At 36.3% G+C, this 23,223-nt stretch overlaps 1 protein-coding gene across 2 annotated transcripts in view; it reads right to left on the reverse strand.

The window, feature by feature from the left end:
• The window catches only part of LRP11 (LDL receptor related protein 11), a 96,989-nt gene that overhangs the window by 52,345 nt on the left and 21,421 nt on the right, over window positions 1–23,223 (reverse strand). For both annotated transcript variants that reach the window (XM_044002201.1, XM_044002200.1), the window contains exon 2: window positions 14,092–14,249. In XM_044002201.1, the coding sequence (XP_043858136.1) occupies window positions 14,092–14,249 (158 nt within the window). The remainder of the gene's footprint in view (window positions 1–14,091; window positions 14,250–23,223) is intronic.

The following is a 23,223-nucleotide window of genomic DNA, read 5'->3' on the forward strand; positions in this document are numbered from 1 at the left end:
GATCATAGAAGAGGGAAAAGGACCCACATGTACAAAAATATTTATACCAGCTCTTTGTAGTGGCAAAGAATTGGAAATTGAGGGAATGCCCATCAATTGGGGAATGGCTAAACATGTTGTGGTATATGAATGTAATGAAATACTATTGTGCTGTACGAAACGGTGAGCAGGAAGATTTCAGAGAAACCTGGAAGGACTTACATGAACTGATGCTGAGTGAGATGAGCAGAACCAGGAGAACATTGTACACAGTAACAGCGACATTATGCAATGATCAACTGTGATAGACTTGGCTCTTCTCAGCAGTGCAATGATACAAAACAATTTCAAAGAACTCATGATAGAAAATATTCTCCACATCCAGAAAAAAGAACTGTGGATTCTGAATGCAGATTGAACTTTTTGGCTGTTTTTTTTTTCTTTTTTGAGGTTTTTCCCTTGTGTTCTGATCCTTCTTTCACAACATGACTAATGCAGAAATATGTTTAATGTGGTTGTACATTTATAACCTATAACAGATTGTTTTCTGTCTTGGGGAGGGGGGAAGAAAGGGAGGGTAGGAGAAAAATTTGGAATGAATGAAAACAAATGTTGAAAACTATCTTTACACGTAACTGGAAAATAATAAAATACTCTTATGATTAAAAAAGTCTCAAACAAAAATAGTTAGCTGTTTTCCTTTCTAGAGATACAGATTATTTAAAAAGATAAATAAGTGACATTACTAAATGCTATCTTTAGATTACAGATAAGATTAATAATGAAGATACCCAAATGATTTCTCAAGTTTATTCCATCGCAAAAAATTATCACGTGATGATGCTTGTAATATAGCTGTTTCAAGTATAACAAATATCTTGCCTAGTGTCATACAACACCATATGCCAGAGACAGATTGTTGTTTTTTGGTTACTTCAGTCCTGTCCAACTCTTTGTGACCCCATTTGGGGTTTTCTTGCCAAAGATACTGGAATGGTTTGCCATTTCCTTCTGCAACTCATTTTACAGATGAGGAAACTGAGGCAAACAAGGTGAAGTGACTTGCCCAGGGTCACACAGCTAGTAAGTGTCTGAGGCCAGATTTTAACTCAGGAGGATAAGTCTTTCTGACTTCAGGCCCCACACTCTATTCACTGTACCACTTAGCTGCTCTGTCAGAGGAAGAACATGAACCCAATTCCTTCTGATGCCAAGGCAGGCCCTCTATTGACACAACACCCTACTTCCCTAACCCTGATAAAATCTAGGCAATATGACTTCTTTATCCACTTTGCTTTTCCATTTTGGGTAGCCAGGATAATTTCTCGAGAGATCATGAGGAGGCTCTGTAGTATCAACCTCAAACAAGAATATCTAGAAAGCTTTGCCATTGATAAAGAATCCCTTTTCTCTTTGGACTCTGAACAGGATATCCTCAAGGGCACCAAAGGACACCTTGGTGAACATTTTTGCTCTCTTCCACCCTTTGCTGGATGTTTATATTCAGCAGTTGATTGAAGACAGTTATCTCCATTTTTGGAGTTTAACATAGAGGAGGAATACAATTATATTCAAGAAGATCTTTTAAGGCTGAGATTTTTTCTACTAAGTCAAAAACTTTTTTATAAGCCCTGAACAACAGGGGGATCTACAATTTCTACACCTCTCAGTCAGCTAGAGTAACCACATAGATGGCATCTGCTATAGAAAATTGCCTGCAAAAGTATTTTCTTTAAAAATTTTTATTACTCTAAATTTGAAGAACATCAACAAAGATGAACATTTTGACATAAAATTAATATAAAAAGGATTGTATATGAAACTGCACATTTCTCTTTTGTACAGTTTATGTTTAAAATATGTACAAAATGTTTAACATGTTTATTTGTCTCACTCTGAACTTTCTTCTCTTGTCTTCTGTGAATGCTTTAATGGCATTTTATTTTCCCCTTTTTAAAAAACCACTATCCTTAACCTTTTTTCCTGTTCCCAAGCCCCCCCCTCCAAAATTAAAACAAACCCTTTCTTGTTTTTTTTTTCTTTTCTTTTTTGTTGGGGCAATGAGGGTTAAGTGATTTGCACAGGGTCATACAGTTGGGACAAGTGTCTGAGGCCAGAGTTGAACTCAGGTCCTCCTGAATCCAGGCCAGAGCTTTATCCACTGTGCCACCTAGCTGCCCCCCAAACCCTTTCTTGTTACAAATAATCATAATCAAACAGAACAAATCCACACATTGTCACATGTGAAACATTATGTCTCATTCCACAACTCTAGCCCATTCATTATTTGTCTCTAAGTGGGTAGCAGGATATAATCATCATCTTCTGGAGTCATGAGGTGGTCATTACATTGATCAGTTTTTAAATCTTCCAAAGTTGTGGTTTAATTTTTTTAAAAAATTATAATTTTACACATGATATATAAATTATTTTGCTTGTGCTCATTTCATTCTACATTAGTTCATGTCTAATTTCATGTCTAGTTTCTCTAAAGTTTCTTTGAGGTTTTTAATATTGAAATAATGTTCTACTACATTAATATAAGATAATTTGTTTGGCCATTTACCATTTGATAGGCATTTTCTTATTTTCCAGTTCTTTTCTAGCAAAAAAAAGTGCTACACTAAACATAATGGTATATGTGGGTCTTTTTTCTTCATCTTTGATCTCTTTCAGGTTAAAGCTGAGTCATGGTACTGCTGGGTCAAATGGTAGGCACATTTTATGGATTTTTTGGGCATAGTTCCAAATTACTTCCCAGAATGGCTAGACCAGTTCATAGGCTCCACTGACAGTACATTGATTTGCTGGTTTTTCCACAAGCCCTCCACATCAGTCATTTTCTTTTTTGTCATCTTTGCCAATATGATGAATATGAAGTGGAAACTCAGAGTTGTTTTAATTTGTGTTTCTCTTCTTATTAGTGATTTGGCCCATTTTTTTCATATAACTTAGACTTCTTTCTGTTCAGAACTGCCAATTAAAATCCTTTTACATGGCTTTTGTTCTTTTATATTTGAATCAATTCCTGATAGACAGAGATCAAACCTTTATTAGAGAAATTTCCTGCAATTTTCCCCCACCCCTTTGACGATTTCCCTTCTAATATTAACACTAATTGATTCTGCTTGGGCAAAAGCTTCTTAATTTTATATAATCAAATCTGTCCATTTTGTCTACTGTGATCCTCTTTATTCCTTGTTCGGTCAAAAACTCTTTCCCTACCCATAATTATTAAAGGTATCTCTGTTCATTGTCCTCTAATTTGCTTATGATCAGACCTTTTGTATCTATACTATGCATTGATTTGGAGCTTATGTGTGAAATAGTTATTTAAATTTAATTTCTAAAGCAGTGTAGGAATTTCAGAATATCCTGAATTGTTTACTTTTCCATTTGTGTTCCTTCAGATAGTTTAGCTGTTTTATTTGCTTCGTGGTAAAGGTATTAATTGCTTATGGTTGGACCATGCCAAAATGATAAAAAATGACAATACTACCTAACAATTTACTCGTTGCCATGGTGGCCAAACTGCTAAGAGGTTACATTATAGCGCTAGAAAAAAAAATAACAAAATTTATCTGGAATAACAAAAGGTCAAAAATATTGAGGAAAAATAAAGAGGGAATATCAATAAAGAAAAAAAAGGGGAAGAAAAGCCATCTAGAAGTACCAGATCTCAAAAGCAATAATTCTACAAAGCAATAATCATGGTTAAGAAAAATAGAAAAGTTGATCAGTAAAACAAAGTAGGTACAAACATACAGAAGCAAAGGATTATTTCCAATTTATCCTTCATATATCTTGTATGTACATGATAATTTTTATTTTGTCTCCCCCACTAGACTTATGTCCTTGAGAACAAAGTGTCTTTTGCCTTTCTTTGGATCCCCAGTGTCTGGCAGTGATTAATAAATGTTTATTTGCTAACTGACTGACAGAATGACCTACTAGTTATAATGCTGAACAACACACACACACACACACATACACACACACTTATCCCTTCACATTACACTTTTCCCATCCCATTTTCATGGGTCAGCATAAGAAAATAAATGAGAATTTGGGGGGAGTTTGTGGAAGCTGCAGAAAACACATGAACACCAGCAGATGACACAGAGACTATGACCAAATATTTAACTCAAATTTTACAATAAAGTACTATAAACACATATAAATGAAAAAGGAAAAAATTCAGAAAAGGGAGGGCTGAAAAATTTTATGCAGATTTTCCAGATAGCAAGGGCACTGTGTCCCTAACCCCTGTGATATGGAAAGGATAACTGTATACATACATATACATAGAAAATAAAAATACATATTTAAAATTACAAGGTAATATTATGTACAGTGGAGTAACATGAGGAGTATTTCAATCCCTCTTCTATTAATTCCTCTTTTACTACCTTACCTTTGAGATTACTTTCCACCTATACTTTATATATCTTATATGTACACAGTTATTGAAATGTTGTTTCTCCCATTAGGATGTGAGCTCCAAGAGGAACTGTGTCTTTCTTGATATCCCCAGTGTTTAACACAGTGTTTGGAATATAGTAAGCAAGGGTTTGTATACTCTTACTACTTCTATTTGACATAGTCTTAGAAATATTAGCAATTCCTGTGAGGCATGAAAAAAGAAAAGGATTGCACATTGGCAATTTAGAAGTTAAAATATTTTTATTTTCAGTTGGTACGATTTTTATGTCTAGACACCCAAGATTCTTAAACAATTCAAAGTAACAAATTACCTTACTTATTTGTAATTAACTTATTACAAATGGGAAGATATAAGATAAATCCATCAAAAAAAATCTGTTTCCCCATATACTATCAACTAAAACCAAAAGAAATTGATAAAGACAATTTATAGTAATGACAAAATGTCTCCAATAATGGGACATTAAACCATTAAGACAAATACAAAATGATTTTTATAGAAATCAAGGAAGAACTCAACAAATGGACAAATATTGCCTGTTTAAGTCAAGAAATATAGAGTAAGGGCAGCTAGGTGGCACAGTGGATTCAGGAGGATGTGAGTTCAAATCTGACTTCAGACACTTGACACTTAACTAGCTGTGTGACCCTGGGCAAGTCACTTAACCCTCATCACCCCGTCCCCCCCAAAATATATATATAGAGAGAGTAAAAATGACAATACTTCCCTATTTCATATATAGATAATGAAATATCAATCAAAATATCACTAGAGTACTTTATAGAACAAATTCCAAAGTTCATATAGAAAACAGAAAGTAGTACAATGAAAAAAAAAGAACAAGGTAAGGGGACTTAACCTACCAGATTTAAAAATCTATAATTATGGAACCATTTTTTGAAGTCCAGGGTCGGGGCGGGGGGAAGGAAAATAGACGAATAGAACACAAAAGAGAATCCTTATATATACATATACACGCACACACACATACTAGAATGCAAGGATGGTTTGATTCTAGGTAAAAAATAGTTTTTTACCCTATTATCACTAATAGTGCAATCATTATTTTGTTTAGTAAAGACAATTGGGAAAATTAAATAGCTGCATAGTGAAAAACGGATTTTGATCCCTTCCTTTCCATGATACACTACACTGTGGACTTTCCCTAGAAATCCTTTCATCCTGGAAGCTCACTCCAGCACTGGAATTCACACAGTGGAAGTGCGTTCCACTCTTAGGTCTTTCCATATAATGACTTCTCCCCGTCCCAAACCAGCCATGCCTCATTCCTTTATAGGCTGCCGTGCAGTCCAAGTTTTCTCTACAGGTCTCCTAGAATGGAGATGTTCACTCCCCAGTCTCCTCCAAATCTTCAGCTTCATTTTATGTGTTGCCTTCCCCTTTAGAATGTAAACTCCTGCAAAGGGTGGGGGGTAGTCTTTCTTTCAGCTTGTATTTGTATTCCCAGCACTTAGTATAGTGCCTGGCACTAGCAGGTGCTTAATAAATGCTAATTGACTGATGCATTAAATCAGTCCATTCACACAACGTGCTATAGGTATTATGTTCACTATTTTATAAGTGAGGAAACTAAGAGCATCCTTTGACACATACCGACTGCGTGATTCAGGGCAAATCATTAACCTCTGAGCAATGCTCTAAGGCTAGAAGTTGCAGAACAGATGCCAATATACATTAGCAGAGAGAGTTTCCTTACTGAATTACCTACACCAATGAAATCACAGATCTAATCATCCGGTCCCTCCCCATTATTATTTTACACTAAAAATCAATGGGATTTTTGGGTACACATTTAAAAGTAGGGTTTTTAAAAAACACCTTGCTAAATTCTTGGAAATAGAGTGTTTGTTAAGTATATATGAGGTGATAAATCAGTGACCCCCCCATTTCCCTATTCTCCTCAAATCCAAGTGTTTCCTTGAATAGATTTATCCTCAGACTGAAGTTAAAGTGGATGGTAAGATTCCAGAGCATGGTTTTAAAAAGCTACCTGTCATTCAGTTCAACGACCCCAGTGTGTAAGCGGCACCTTAACAAGCCAGTCATTTTTATCTGAATCCATTCCAACATAGACTAAATACACATTAAAGAGAGGACATTTTCTTACCCCAAGGTTGCCAGCTACAACTGTGTGGGAGCTCTTTATGTAAACGTGCCCCTCAATCCAGGGGTTCAATTATATTGAAGTCACTAAAAAGGCTTTTATCTTGTGGAAAAGCCAGGTGTTGGGTGATGTTCAATTTAAAGTACTGTAAAGAATGGTTTCTTTCTTTCCATGCTTATTCACAGCAAATAAGTCAATAAAAGAATGGCAGGAGCAAAGCTTACCCTCAACTTCAGTTTACTTATCAGTTGGACTGTTTCTCTCAAGAGGTATATTATTCCTGAGTGATGAAATAACTCTCCCCTTCCTGTTAATGGAGTTTGTGAATTGATCTTTCTTTGAAAAAGAGCTTGCAGCCCTGAGATAGGGAGGGGGTATGGGGTGGGACATAGGGAAGTGAAGAGAGTTTGAGTCCCAGGAGAGGTGAGAATGCTAAAGGTGAAGGTACCCAGAGTCAGAACTTGGAGAAAGGCGCCAGAAGTAGGGGCAAATTTCAAAAAGGAAGAGAAAGGAAGTCAGTTCTGAGCACAGAACCAGCCTCAAGCTTCAGGCTTTAAGGGACTTTAAGATGACATAACCATTTAGAGTTTAGGGTCATAGAACTTTATGGCTTGAAGGAATCTTAAACAAATTATCTAGTTTAGAGGTTAATCAATCCCTTTTGGGGGGGGTGGGCAATGAGGGTTAAGTGACTTGCCCAAGGTCACACAGCTAGTAAGTGTCAAGTGTTTGAGGCCAGATGTGAACTCAGGTCCTCCTGAATTCAGGGCCAGTGCTCTATCTACTGCACCACCTATTTGCCCACTTCAATCCTTTTCTTTTTTGTGTGTGTGTCATGGACCCCTGTGACAGTCTGGTGAAACCCATGGAACTAGACTCAGAATAATATTTTAAAATGCATAATATAAATTATAGCATTACAAAGGAAAGCAATTATATTGAAATGCAGTTATCAAAATATAAGAAAACCCCCAAATTTCATGGACCCGAGGTTAAGAACTCCTAAAATTCTAATAATAATAAAAATAATGGTAGCTAAAATTTATAGAGTGCTTACTACATGCAACACCCTGTGCTAAGCACTTTATAGTTAGGCTCTCATTTGGTTCTCACAGTAACTCTGTTATTATTATTATCCCAATTTTATAGATAAGGAAACTGAGGCAGACTGGTTAAGTGACTTGTCCAGGGTCATACGGCTAGTAAATGTCTGAGGCTCAATTTGAACTCAAGTATTCCTGACTCCAGGCCTGGCATTCTTATCCATTGTGCCACCTAGTGACCCTAATCTATCCTTTTCATGTACAAAAGGGAATGGAAGTTAATAGAGGTTAAATGATGAGTCATTCAAAGCCAGGTTTTGAATCCATGTCTTTTGACTCCAAGTTCAGAGTTTCATCTGCTATAGCACTGGACTTAGGTTAGGTTGGCATTCTTTACCAAAAGACAGAAATTACCTAAAGCTGAGTCAGGGGTAGGAGTAGGGCTGCAAACAGAAGATCAAGAAGGGTAAAATGAAGAGTATACAACCATTTCTTGTAAAACTAGACATGTGTTTACTACGTGTTTAATAGTACTTTTTTTTTGTGAGGCAATTGGGGTTAAGTGACTTAACCCTCATTGCCCTGCAAAAAAAAAAAATTAAAAATCAGATTGCATTGAGGAGGGGGGTATCTGGAGTAGGTTGGAGGCAGGGGGAGAGAAGAGAAGGAAGAAGTCCTCTGGGGAAGATTTCTTTGTTCCCTCCCCACTCTTCCACAAGCTGCTCCTTATTTTCCAGAGTATATTTCTTCTGAGCTTGGTATGGGTAACTTTTTTTTTAAGTGAGGCAATTGGGGTTAAGTGACTTGCCCAGGGTCACACAGCTGGTAAGTGTTAAGTGCCTGAGGCCGGATTTGAACTCAGGTACTCCTGACTCCAGGGCCGGTGCTCTATCCACTGAGCCACCTAGCTGCCCCAGTATTGGTAACTTTTAAGTGTTATAGCAGGCATATCTTCACTGATATACTTATCATGTCTTGCTACCTCCATAAGAGGCATGATCAGAAGCCTTACATGGTATAGAGGTGGTCTTGGGTTCTAAAAGTCTATGCCAGTTGGTATAAGCCCTGGCAGGTTGTACCAGCCTGAAAGAACTTTGAGTACAAGAAGTCCCAGTAACAAACTGTACCTGCTCTGGCTCAGAATGGCTAGGCTAGTTGCCAGCAAGTTGGCCGTGAGGTGATGACATCCTATAAAACAAATAAAAATACAAAATGTGCTTCTGTTCTGCACATCCGCAGTGATGGGAGCAGAGTGGCAGAAAAGTGGGCAGAGAGAGGATGCTGGGAATGATATTTTTAGACTGTCTCTATTTCTTCATCTAACTGTTGGTACACTAAATGTGAAATCTCTGTCTAATTACCAATGGCAGGATATCAGGAATTTCTAACCTAGGGTCTGTGAACTTAAAATATTTTTTTATAATGGTATTTACATATAATGGGTTTCCTTTGTAATCTTATGCATTTTATATCATGCACTTTAAAACATTCTGAGAATGGCTCCATAGGCTTCACTAAGGGGTCTATGACACACAAAAAAGGCTAAGAACCCCAGTGTGTGGCATTCCGACTATAAATGAAGCTAAAAGATGAAAAGAAGTCACATTTAATTAGAAGGACAAGTTAAAGGTTCTCATGGAGAGGTGAATAAAGGAGTTGATGAAGATGTTTTTACCTTGTGCCCAAGAGCATAAAAACCCCATCATTTTCATGGGGCACTTAGTTATCTCCTCTTGCCTTGGTCCAAATGAGCATAAGAAAAAAGACCAGCATGAATAACCACGGTTCAGTTGCCATCATCTATAGCACTGGATGAAGAAGCAGGGAAAGTCTGTGAAAGACTTGAAAAGCTCTCAAAACTAAGGGAACAATACTTTGCTATGAGGCAATTTCATTGTGAAGGAAGGCTTGGAAGATGATAATAAAACAAACAAATCAAAAACAACCCTTAGGTTTTTTTGTTTTGTTTTGGTTTTTTGTGAGGCAACTGGGGTTGTGACTTGCCCAAAGTAACACAGCTAGTAAGTGTCAAGGGTTTGAGGCCGGATTTGAACTTGGGTCCTCTTGAATCCAGGGCCAGTGCTTTATCCATTGTGCCACCTAGCTGCCCCTCAAAAACAACCAAAGAGGTTAACCCTTTGGAGACTATTCCTTTTACCTGAAGAATGAATAATGTTCTTTAAGAAGAGAGATGAAAAGCAACAAATATGATAAAGCCAAAAGAACATGACAGAAAATGAAATTATTGCTATCTTTATGGAGAGGAAATGACTTGTTATTGATGTAACAGTAATTTCTGAATCAGCTACTGTATGCTCTCAGACTGTCACTGAATCAGAACAGGGGTAAAAATCAACATCAAATTAGAAGAAAGGATAAAACTGAGTATGATACTTCCTGCACTTAGGTTCCAACTTCTTTTGTGTAAACAGTTATCTCTCACTTCTACAAAACCCCTACTCCTATGCCTCAGTGTGAGTTAAAGGTAAAAAAAGAGAAACAATGAGTGTGAAGGATTTCTCTTACTCTCTCACTCCCTCCCCCTCTCTCTTTCCCTTGAGCCCTTTCTCGCTCTGTCTCTCTCTGTCTCTCTGTCTGCCTCTATCTCTGTCTCATGCGTTTGGTTGTGGGAGGGAGGAGAGATAGAGCATGTGAGGAACTAGCAAGGTCAAATGAAGGTTTTCTAAGGATGGGGGTAATCTAGGTATGCTTGTAGTCTGAGAGGAAGAGGCCAATGGATAAGGAGAAATTGAGGATTAGAGAGACAGAGAGAATGATTGAATGGGGGAAGGGCAAATTCCCAGAAGAGACAATAAGGGATAGGAGTAAGGGCAGAAAATAAAGGGTTGGCTTTGGCAAATAGCACTGCTTCTTTCTTAAAGGCTGAAGCAAAGGAGAAGAGAATGGGGAATCACATTGAGGGGATTTGAGGAATAAAATTGGGGAGAATTGTTCGCCTGTCCATAAGTCTGATAAATAATATGTTCCATGTTCTTCTAATTTTCTTGTAATCTCTCTTTATATCTATGTCACATATCCATTTTGACCTCATCTTGGCAAATGGTGTAAGATACTGGTCTATGACCAGTTTCTGCCATACTGTTTTCCAGTTTTCCCAACAAATTTCTTAACAAATAATGAATTCTTATCCCAAATTCTTATGTCTTTACACTTGTCAAATACAAGATTATTATATTTATTTTATGCCATAAATTACATCTGCTCTGTTCCATTGATTTACTTTTCTATTTCTTAGCCAGTACAAGATAGTTTTGATAATTACTGCCTTATGATATAGTTTAAGATCTGGTACTGCTAAACCTCCTGCCTTTACATTTTTTATTAGCTCTTTTGATATTCTTGACTTTCTGTCAGGATGATTAGGGGGAGGAAAGAACCTATATGTTCTAAAATGTTTATAGCAATTCTCTTTGTGGTGGCAAAGAGAAATTACAGGGATGCCTATCAACTGGGGAATGGCTGAACAAGTTATGGTATATGACTGTGATGAAATACTACTGTGCTTTAAGAACTGATAAGCTCAATGGTTTTAGAAAAACATGGAAAGACTTGCATGAAATAATGTGGAGTGATAAAGAGCAGAACGAAGAGAACATTGTATATACCAACAGCAATATAATTTTTTAAGAATAACTTTGAGTGAATAAGCTATTATAAATTTCCAAATTAACTATAAAGAACATATGAGGAAAGAAGCTATATGGAACCAGAGAAAGAATTGATAAATAAAATCATGTATAGAATAATTTTACATATATACATGCATACATAACACATATATATATGTGTGTGTGTATGTATAAACATACATATATACTACTTGTGTCTAATGGTAGCCATCTCTAGAGAGTAGATGGGAGGAGGGAAGAAAAAAGGGAAAAAATCTGCATGATAAATTTATTATATATTTAAAAGGAATATCAAGTTGTACATAATAGATTTGCAATTTCATGTGTAATCATCTTTTTAAAATTATACTATGTTATGTAAATGATTGTCATTCCATAAATTAAAAATAAAATAAATAAATGTAAAAATATAGAATCAGGGAGAAGAGATAAATCAGTGTTTATCATGCAAAAATGGACTCAATCACTGGTATAAGTGTCTTATTCCCTCTTTTAAACTATCATTTCTTAACTAAGCTTTGTACCTGCCAAGTGCCTAGCTCAGTGCTTTGCATGTGACACCAAATGAATATTTGTTGTACCCTACGTGATCCTGCCTCTCCTTTCCTAAAATACAAGTTCAGCAAAACTACTATATTCAGACAACTACTATATTCAAGGCACTATACTGGGGGATGCAAAAATATGTAAGAAATAGAGCTTATCTTTAAAGAGCTTATAACCTGATTGGGAAGATAGGCTGTACATAACAATAAAATAATATTCAGAAAAGAATATAAGCACATAGAGAAGTACAAAGTTTTATGAAAAATCTGAGAAAGTAGAGATTATTTTTGACTGGTAAGGTAAAGATGGGAGGTGGGGAAGGGCATAGAGAATGAGAAAGGGATGAAAGGAATTACATGCATAGGATATGATGTGGAAGTGTGAAAAGCAAGGACCAGATCAGAGAATATCAGTAGTCCAATTTTAGCAAGAACATAGGAATATATGAAGTGGAGTAGCATGGAATGTCATCATTTCAATAGTCTTCCAAAATATATATCTCACATTAACATGGAGAGGTTCTAGTTTGGTGTTTGTTTCCTATGGGACTATGGGTAGTTGAAGACAAGAATGGTATCTGGTATCATATCTCCAGCCAAGTCCATGCCATTCCTGGTGGCTTCCAGCATGAAAGGAAGATATCTAAGTTTTCTTGGTTATTTCCAGGAGAGTCTGTTGAAGCCATATAACTCTGTGATATTCAGTCAAGAATATCAAAGTGAAGGATGGGAGTGCACTGAAACTAGATGAACTAGATAAGGCTCAGAAATCTAATTGCTTAAAGACTAGATCCTGAGGTATGGCACTCAGGAGGTAGATAGTTAATTGCTACCAGCATCACTAATTATGAAGTCTTCCTGATAAGGGTTTGGCTGAGAAAAGTTCAGTTGACTGGACTAGGTCTAATTTATTCCGTATATGGCTAGCCAGTTGGCACTTTCTGGGGATTGGGAAAGCTGGCATAGAAGGCTATCTAGGATTACATGGATAGGTGCCATCTTTTGGCATGTGTGGCTAGACTCTGATCAGAAGTTGCCAGGGTTCATCCACAATCTATAATGATTCAGGAGGAAAGGCTCCCAACTCCCTCCATCATTAAAGAGCAGGTAAAAAAAAAAGAGGTTTTCATTCCTATAATTTTGAGTCTAGTGGTCCTTGAGGAATGGATTTCCTGAAGAAGTTCTACTGGAAGAGCAGGGAAAGAGGTGCCCTTTTAGCCCCAAGGGTATTCACATATCCTTAACCTGCATTAGTCAAAGTCTCCTTAAATCCTCTGTATTATGGGAAACAATGCTTGGAGCCATTATAGCATCCCATAAGGCTTTACTACATTCACATATGGAGGGATGGGAGCCTTTAGATTATCAAGGAAACTTGACCGGAATCAGAGGGAATGGATAAAGCCCTACCTTTTAAACCTGATATTTAATATAGCTTGAATGGAGGAACCTCTTCTTCGGATTGTCTGGTAGCTAAAGAGTACTGGATTTGGAAAAAGGCAGCCCAAATTCAAGTTGAGGCTCTAGTGTGACGAGTAAGCAAATCATTTCCTCTCTCTGGGCCTCAATTACTTAATCTGAAAATTAAGGGGATGGAACTAAATGCTTTCCACTCCAGCTTTAAATCTGTGATCCTTTAGATTTTGCTGGGTTTAGCCCTGGTGAAAAGGCCTAATTTTCTTGTACTCATGAAATCTCCTGCATTTCTTGGAATTATAATCATTCAATAGCTGGAATTGTAATTATACAAATTAGCATAAGGCACAGACTTGGTCAAATGACCTTATCCTAATAATTTATGTGTTCTGGTTCTCAGTTTCCCAATCAATAAAAGGAGGGAGTTGCACTACTAGATGCTGCTTTTAAGTTTGCTTTCAGCTTTAGTGACTATGTGACTCGAGGCAGGAGACTCCATACTCTCTTTTTCTGTAAAGGTAGAAATAGGATCGGTGAGGGGCTACATTTTTCTTAAAAGGAGTTCAAAGGAAAAACATGTCTCTCAATTGGGACACAGAACAGAGTGAAAAACTTTCTGAGATTCCTTAAGACTGAATATTATAATAGCTGCTAGAGAATCTTCCCGTTTTTAGAAAAGCAAATCTTCTATACTATTGATTGATGATTATTAAAACTTAATTTTGTGTATAACATTCTGATTTTGCTGGATGAAATTTTATACCCATTTTTGTTGACTTTATCCAGCACAGGAACAGGAGTAGGACGACAATGAGAGGCAGCTTAACTAGACCAAACAATACCAGGATTCAGTTTTCATCAGGAACTGCATCTATATAATCTATTTTACCTTCATATCCAATGATGAGTCACCCTGCTGCAAAGTCCATTCATATTTAATGATTGCATGGTCATCCGTACTTTCTCGGCCATCCAAAGTCACCCAATCTGTAGGCAGCTGCAGAACTACATCTTGTCCTGCTTTGCTATGTGGAGGCTCATCATATTCTAAGAAAGAAAAAAAATATTAGTGAAATAGAACAGAAGAAGATTATCTCCTTCCCATAGCTAACTCCCTACACCTAATTTCATTCTTTCTCAAAACTGTTTCGGGTACTCTTTTCTCTACATCAGGGATTATTAATCTGGAGTCTGTGCACTTGTTTTAAAAACATTTTGTTAACTGTATTTCAGTATCACTAAAATACCATTTGTCATCTTATATATTTTATTTTATTAATTTAAAACATTTTCTGAGAAGGACCCCATAGGCTTTACCAGACTTTCAAAATGGGACGACACCAAAAGAAGGTAAAGAACTTCTACATACTCTGTCCCCCCCCTGCCCTTTTTAATCCCATCGACACCTAAAATTTCATATCATCTCTATGCCAATTATTCCCAAATCCATATCTCAAGCTTTTTACCTTTTATTGAAATTCAAGAACTTCCAATTCTAATTGCATGCTTGATAGACCCACCTGGATATCGAAAACGTACCTCAAACGGAACTCTCTACCCTGCTGCCTCCAATGACTCTTCCTCTTCCTCCTTCCTACCATCCCATCGTTCCAGTCACCTAGGATTGATCACTTAGAAACCTCTGGCTCTTTCCTCTCTCATCTTCCACGTCTAATCAGTCTTATAGATTCTCTGTCTCTTCTCTATTGCTACTGCTACTAGCAGTCCTCATTTCAACAGTTTTCTAACTACCCTGATTATTTCTGTTTATATCTTAGTATGAAAATCTATACTATATTCTTCTGCTTGATTAATCTAAGAGTCATTGAATCTTAGATTTCAAAGGGACCTCAGAAATAATATAATCTTATACAGTTATCCCTTCCACAATACAACTTTCCCCATTGTGGTTTCAATTGCGAGTCGGTATAAGAGATTAAATGGGAATTTGGGGGGGGGGAGTTTTGTAGAAGCAGTGGATGACACGCAAAGGTTGGCAGATGACACAGAAAAAGTTCTTTTTCATATAGTATTTTTATTTAACATTGACCTACATATTGTCTCTGACCAAATATTTAACACACATTTTATAAGGTACTGTGAACACCTCATAAAAGAAAAATTCAGACTTCTTCTCCGGTACAAAGGGAGGACCAAACATTTTTATTTGGATTTTCCAGATTGCAGGGGCGCTGTGCCCCTATCCCCTGAGATGTGGAGGGGATATTTTACTTGATACATGAATATCCCTGAAAAGATACCATTTAGCCTTTCCTTGAACAACTCCATCTATGTAGAACATTGATACCTCATAGAATAACTCATTCTATTTTTGGAGAGCTCTAATTATTAGAAAGATCTTCCATATATATTTTTTGGGGGGCAGGGCAATGAGGGTTAAGTGAATTGCCCAGGGTCATACTGCTAGTAAGTGTCAAGTGTTTGAGGCTGGATTTGAACTCATCTGAATCCTCCTGAATCCAGGGCCAGTGCTTTATCCACTGTGCCACCTAGCTGTCCCCAGATCTTCCATATTTAAGCCCAAGTTTACCTCCATGTTTTTTTTTCTATCACTAAACTTAATTTTGTCCTTTGGGACTTCATAGAATAAAATTTCTTCCAAATCACAGCCCTTCAAATATTTGAAGACAGATGCCATTCAGTGTTTTCCTTGCAGGCTTAACAGCCTCATCTTTCTAAACAGTTCTCCATATAACATGATTTTGAATTTCCTTACCATCCTGGTCACCTTTTATGTACAATGCGGCTTGTTAGGGTCCCTTTCAAAATTGAAGATTAAGGTGGCAAGGTGGAAAGGTGGATTGTTGGCTAATCTGGGTTAGTATGGATTTCCATATTTAGAAGTATGCAGAATATAAAATAATACTTGTAGTATCTGCCTTAAAGGATCATTGTGAGGCTCAGTTGAAATGATCTATGTAAAATGCTTTGCAAACTTTAAAAGTATGACACAAATGTCAGTTATTATTAGTGCATGTGGTTTCCAGAATTAAACATTATATCGCAGGTGAGGTCAGATTAGAACAGAGCACAATAGACGATTATCTCCATTGAGTTAACAACCAATTTTTATTAATATAGTCCAAGAATGCTTTCAGGTACCCCTAACTCTTATTCCCTACTGCTTAGCCACATCTCCCCAATCTTGTATTTATGAAACTGTTTTCTTGAGTCCAAATGCAGGGCACTACATCTATCCCCATTAAAATCCCATTGTTTGATTTGGCCCTTCATTACAATCTTTTTGGATCCTTATTCTATGAAACAAAGTCGTTCCCCATCTCAGCTTCATTTTATCTGCCAGTATGCTAAGCATGCCATCTGTGTTCTTCATCTAAGTCATTAAAAAAAATGTCAAAGAGTCCTGAGCCTGATGGAATAGCATTAGAGTCCCCCTTCTAGTCTCATCGGATTTAGAGCTAGAAGGGACCTTAAAGATCATTTAGCCCAGTAAAATTACAGGTCTGATTTTGAAGAGGAGAAAAATGATGCCCAGTGGTCACACAGCTAATTGCTGATGTAATTAAGGAGTCAGGATGCAACCTTGTGTCTTCTGACTCTCAATATACTGTTCTTTCCTTTTACTTCTAGCCAAAAGTAATGCCTTTGTCTGAACTCCCATAGAGAGCTTAGTTTATAACTCTCTTAGCATCTTTTCACATTCTACCTTGTGTTTAAGTAATTTGTTTTCCTGTCATCTCCCAAGCTAGATTATGTACTACTTGAAGACATTATTTTTACTTCTGAAGGTCTATAACTTGTCCTCTATGCACTTATTATATTCTATTTCATGTACTATTTGTCAACTCATCTTTTCTCACCAACTAAAATAAAAAAGCTTCTTGAAATAAGGACCATGTTCATAATTGTACTCTCCTGGCATTTAACACCATTCTTTGAATGTAGTAGGTGCTCAGGAAATATTTGCTGGATGAGAATATCATCTTCCCTGCAAATATTATTTGTCATTGAACATTAAACAAATTCCTTAACAGAATGGAGGTGCTCTTATAAGATTACTGGTGAAGAATTTCTGCTTATTAAAATCTACTGCCTTATTTATTTTTCTTTAAAAAAAAAAACGTATTCTGGGGCAGCTAGGTGGCACAGTGGATAGAGCACCAGCCCTGGAGTCAGGAGGACCTGAGTTCAAATCCAGCCTCAGACACTTGGCACTTACTAGCTGTGTGACCCTGGGCAAGTCACTTAACCCCAATTGTCTCAACAACAACAAAAAAACAAATAAAAAAAAACCTATTCTACAGAAATATTTAAATATCCTTCAATCTAATAAATAATACTGATCATTAATACACAGTTTTGCTGTGGATCCTACTAAAGAAGGTATGGGGTGCTTGTATGTCAGCAGAAGGCCAATATCAAAAGTAGAAATTCATTGCGTTATTGTTTCTGATTATTCAAGTTTGGCAAAGTACTGTTCCTTAAGGTGAACTTGTAAATTAATTCACAAATACCTCAAGTTCAAAATTTTGTTATATGACTATAAGGGGTACATAATTTTTTCCCTAATAATTTTTAAATCTGATATATGTATGTACATATCTGCATATATCTATATCTCTTTATGTATTAGTATTCCTTCCAAATTCTCAAATGGAAGTGATTTGGTGAATTCTACTACAGCTTATATCTGCTTGCAAGGTTATGATTAACACAGGCCACTTTTTGTATTTTAGCAAAAGAATTCAAAGAAAGTTAATGCTCACTGTTTGGGAAATGCCCAAACTGTAATAATTGAATATGATGGACAATGAATGAATATGAAAAACACTTAGTGGAATGGAGAAACATGAATTATTATAGAATGAAGTAAGCAGAGAAGGGAAAACAACATACACATACTAATCATTACTCCAACATTATAAATGGAAACAGAAAGACAGTAATGATAAAACCTGACCCTAAAGAAGAGAAAGTTTTCTCCCTTCTTTGTAAAGACAGGTGACTATGGATATGAAACACTGCATAGGTTGTTAGACTTGATAGACACATTGATTGATTTTGCTAAATTTGTATTTTGTTAGGAGTAGGGTAAGAGAAGGGGTAAGGATATTTTGGAAAATAAAGATGATGTCAAAACAAAATATACCAATACAATTTTTTAAGGTTAAGGCAAGCTACACAACAAAGAGAGAAACTTCTAAAATGAAAAGAGAAGAAACAGAATTGAAAAGTAAATTTACAGTCAATAAATAAAGGTCTGAATATATAGCCCTGAACAAAACAAAGGTTAAAAAATATGAACTGACAACTTTTGAAAGAGGCAGTACAAATTGTTAATAACTACATGGAAAGCTGTGCAAACTCCCTACTAATCAAAGAAGTGCAGACTCAGACTAAGATACTTATCAGAATAATAAATATAGCATAAAATGATGAAATTCAATAATGATGGGGTTGTGGAGAAACAGATGCTGATACACTATGGTGTTATAGACTACTGGAGATATTTTTGGATAGCTTGGTGGAGGCCATTATGATCTCACACTATTGCAATAGCCTGCTGGATTCTACTGTTTCCTGGCTTCAAGTATCTACCTACTCCAGTGTATCCTACATTTAGCTGTCATATGGATCTTCCTAAAATTCTGATCATGTCACTTATCTATTTAATAAACTCCAGTGGCTCTTTGTCACCTCTTGGTTTGGCATTGAAAGCTATTCATGACTTGACCATCTCTTAACTTTCTAGTCTTCTTATTCCTTACTTCGTCCCTCCTCCCACAAATTCTGATTCAGTGACCCTGAGCTCCTTGCTGTACCTCATACAAGACACTCCCTCTCTAGTCACCTGGAATTTTTAATTACTTCCCACCCCCTCCATGTATGGAACATTCTCTATCCTTATCTGTTTCCTAGATTTCCTCGTTTCTTTCCAGTGCAGCTAAAATCTCATCTTCTGCAAGACACTTCTCCCAGTCCTTAATTTTAGTGCTTTACCTTTGAGATTAGCTTCAATTTATCATGTGTGTATGTATGTATGTAAGTATAATGTCTTTTTAAAATTTTCATAATAAACCTTTTTATTTTAAGTTTTGAGTTCCAAATTCTATTCCTCCTTCCCTTCCTCCCCTTACCCCTTCCTGAGGCAGTAAGCAATCATATATAGGTTATACTTGTGCAATTATAAAATATCTTTTCCAAAAATATTTTTCTAATTATAATTGGAATTTATATATATAAGATATATATACATACATATAAATATAAACCTTGTATATATATTAGAACATAATTGTCTCCGTGTTGTCTTCTCAAGTAGATTGTGAACTTCTTATAGGCAAGGATTTCTTTTTTGCTTTGCCTTTCTTTGTATCTCCATTTGATTAGTACCTGGCATCTAGTGAATGCTTAATAACTTTTTGATTCGACTTGGGGAACATTGTGGCAATATATATTAAGAGTCACACAACTGATCATACCTCCTGACACTTTTATTTCAGCATGAGGAGTTTATTCTAAGATGTATAATAAAAAGAAAAAAGTGTCCATTTGTATAAAATAATTCACAGCTGGAAACAATTGATCTCTCTAATTAATGAAGACTTGTTGGTTTAAAAATGATGAAATATTAATATAATGGAACTCCGGGCAGCTAGGTGGTGCAGTTGATAAAGCACCAGCCCTGGATTCAGGAGGACTTGAGTTCAAATCCGGCCTCAGACACTTGACACTTACTAGCTGTGTGACCCTGGGCAAGTCACTTACCCCTCATTGCTCTGCAAAAAAAAAAAAAATTCTATATCTATCTATAGATATATAATGGAACTCCTAGCTCCTTTTAAAGCTCAGCTCAAGTGCCACTTCCTTTGAGAAGCCTTCTCTGATTTCTGCAATGGTTAGTCTCTCTCATGGGGGATATTTTGAGGCCCAAATGAAGCAATATATGTAAAACACTTTGCAAACCTTAAAGCCCTATAGAAATGCCTCCAGCCACCAGTCCTTCCATTCTGGTGATGACTTCATTCCCTGATCCTTCTACTGAACTACTTTTGAGCTCCAGCAATATTTATAGAGCAACTCAGGGGTGTGCTAGCAAACATTCAACAATTGGCTTTTCTGGAAAAAATAACGTATACACACTTTTAAATTTAACCTTCACTATTAACACTTTGTTAAATCTAGACAATCAACAAAGCAATAAATCAAGCCCTAATTTGTAGGAGGTGTAAATGTTCACACTGAAAATTTCACAATTGAGGGGTTAGAGCTGGCTCTGGCATACCTCTGCTCTTATCCTATTTTTCTTAATTTTGTCTTTGTACTTCTAGTGCCTAATGTTGTGCCTGCCACAAAGGAGCTGCTTCATAAATCCTCGTTGACTGACAGATGCAGTATTATGTTATCATAAAATAGAAAAGCATCTAAACAGAAGGCACGTAAAGAAAAGAAAGGAAAGGCATACACATCACCAGAACCAGAATTATATACATACAGACTATAACTATATTTTTTAAACGAAATAAAGCAAAGCAAAGCAAAGGTAAATGGAACCTCAAATGGGTTCAAGCAGGGACAGAGAGCAAATGCTTTTTTTGTCTGTTAATTTGTTTACTGCTTCTTATGGCTTCTCTGTAAGATTTCACTCCCTATTTTGTATATTCTTTTGATGATTTGTCTTTATGATTATCAAATTTTAACAATTTCAAAAAAAAATGAAGGCAAGCCTCATTCTTTTTACAATGATAAGTCTATAAAAATATCAACAATCTAAATCTTTACTTAGAAAAAAAAGAGGTCTGTATTTTTCTAACAGGCAACTAATATGTAATATAATTAGATATGAATTTTCGCTTTGTGGCAAAACTAATATAACAGCAAACGAAACATATGTTCATTCTTGTGACTTTATGTGGTGTTTAAAAATTTAAGACTAATTGTGTTCCTTTAAATGTTAATACTGTCATCTGTTTTAGGGTTGAAAATATCTTGAAGTGCAAAAAGGCACACTAAACACTCAATAGTGATAGAAATGATTATTAATAACCAGTTAATGATCTGAGGAGATCCAGAGTTCCCCTCTTTTTCTAAAGTTCTGATTTCAAAAGTCCAGTCTCTTGAAGGACATTGCTGATAACGAGATTGGACTACTTTCTTAAAAATCTTTCTCAGATCCCACCCAGGTGGGGAAGCCATTGTACTCTATTCAGGTTCGAGTGGGGATAAATTATTTGAATAGATTGCCTAAGCTTGGGGGTGGTCTGGGTATAAAGATTTCTTTCTTTGACAGAATGTCACTGTCAGCTCCTTGTTGTAATATCCATTCTCATTAATTATTAACCAATCAGAGTTGATTGCCACCTTTGAGGACACCCCTCATCCAATGGGCATATGTCATGCCCATCTTTGGTCTAAGGGAGTGACGGCCAAATGACCATTTTTTTTATTAATAAACATGCTGGCATTACTAATAAAATGATTAAATTACCCAGAAATTATGTCTTGGACTTTTTAAACATCACAATAAGTAATTTAGTGTATTTTTTATGAGATATTTTATTTTTTCCGTTACATGTAAAGATAGTTCTCAACTTTTGTTTATACATGCTTTACAATTTCAGATTTTTCTCCCTCCCTCCCCTCCCTCCCCCCCTCCCCTAGACAGCAGGTAATCTGATATAGGTTATATCTATATATCTCTATACATATACATATAGATATATATATACACACACATATATATACACATAATAACATTAATCCTATTTCTGCATTAATCCTGTTACAAGAGAAAGAATCAGAGCAGTGATGCAAGACCTCAAAATAGAAAAAAAAACAACAGCACCCAAAACAAAAGAAATAATATGGTTCAATCAGCATCTATACTCCACAGTTCGTTCTTTCTTTTTTTTTCTTGGATTTGGAGATCCTCTTCTATCATGAGTTCCCTGGAACTCTTCTGTACCATTGCATTGGTGAGAAGAATATAGTCCATCACAGTAGGTCAACACTCAATGTTGATGATACTGTGTACAATGTTCTTCTGGTTCTGCTCATCTCACTCATCATCAGCTCACGTAAGACCCTCCAGGTTTCTCTGAACTCTTCCTGCTCATCATTTCTTACAGCACAATAGTATTCCATTGTATTCATATACCACAACTTGTCCAGCCATTCCCCAATTGATGGGCACCCCCTCAACTTCCAATTCCTTGCTACCACGTAAAGAGCAGCTATAAATATTTTTGTACATGTGGGTTAGTGTATATTTTAATAGAAGTAACATAATATAATAGGAAAATAATGATGACGATAGCTAGCATTTGGATAGCACCTACTCTGAGCCAAGCATTGTGCTGAGTACTTTACCAACATTAACTCACTTGATCCTCACGTCAACACTGGAAGGTAGGTGCTAATGAGAAGCTAACGCTTCTTCTAAGAGCATTTTGTGGATTTACTCTTTCTTTACCACCTCCCACTAACAAAACTATGGTTCAAATTTTGGTCTAGACTCATGCCACCTCATTACTCTCTATTAATTTGACTTGATGCTCTCAAGTTATTTCTCTCACCACTGGTATGACCCCACTCCATTCCCCAAACTCTTTAATCATGCCATAGGCATTACCTAAACATCCTCTTCAAGGTCCATGACACATTTTGAAGTCAGAATACTAGGGTTTTTTGGAACTGACCTCCCAACTCTATTAATTCAGGCAGTGATGTACTTCCAGGAGCTTTCAGAGACAAAGATAGCTCTATAAAATACTGTATCTGTCTATCTATCCATTTATCTATATAATCATATTTATCTATCCATCTCTCTATCCATCCATCCATCCATCCACCTATCTCTACATCTATCTAGCTATCTATACATCCATTTACTTATCATCCATCATCTATATATTCATCTATCTTTCTATCTCATAACTACTGTAGTTAAACTTCTGCAATTTTAAGTTACTTGTTTGCTGAACTCAGTTACTAATCTTGAATATAATGACTCTTACCTGTGTAGCACCTTAAGGCTTGC

The sequence above is a fragment of the Dromiciops gliroides genome, chromosome 4 (genome assembly GCF_019393635.1).
Source record: "Dromiciops gliroides isolate mDroGli1 chromosome 4, mDroGli1.pri, whole genome shotgun sequence".
NCBI lineage: Eukaryota > Metazoa > Chordata > Mammalia > Microbiotheria > Microbiotheriidae > Dromiciops > Dromiciops gliroides.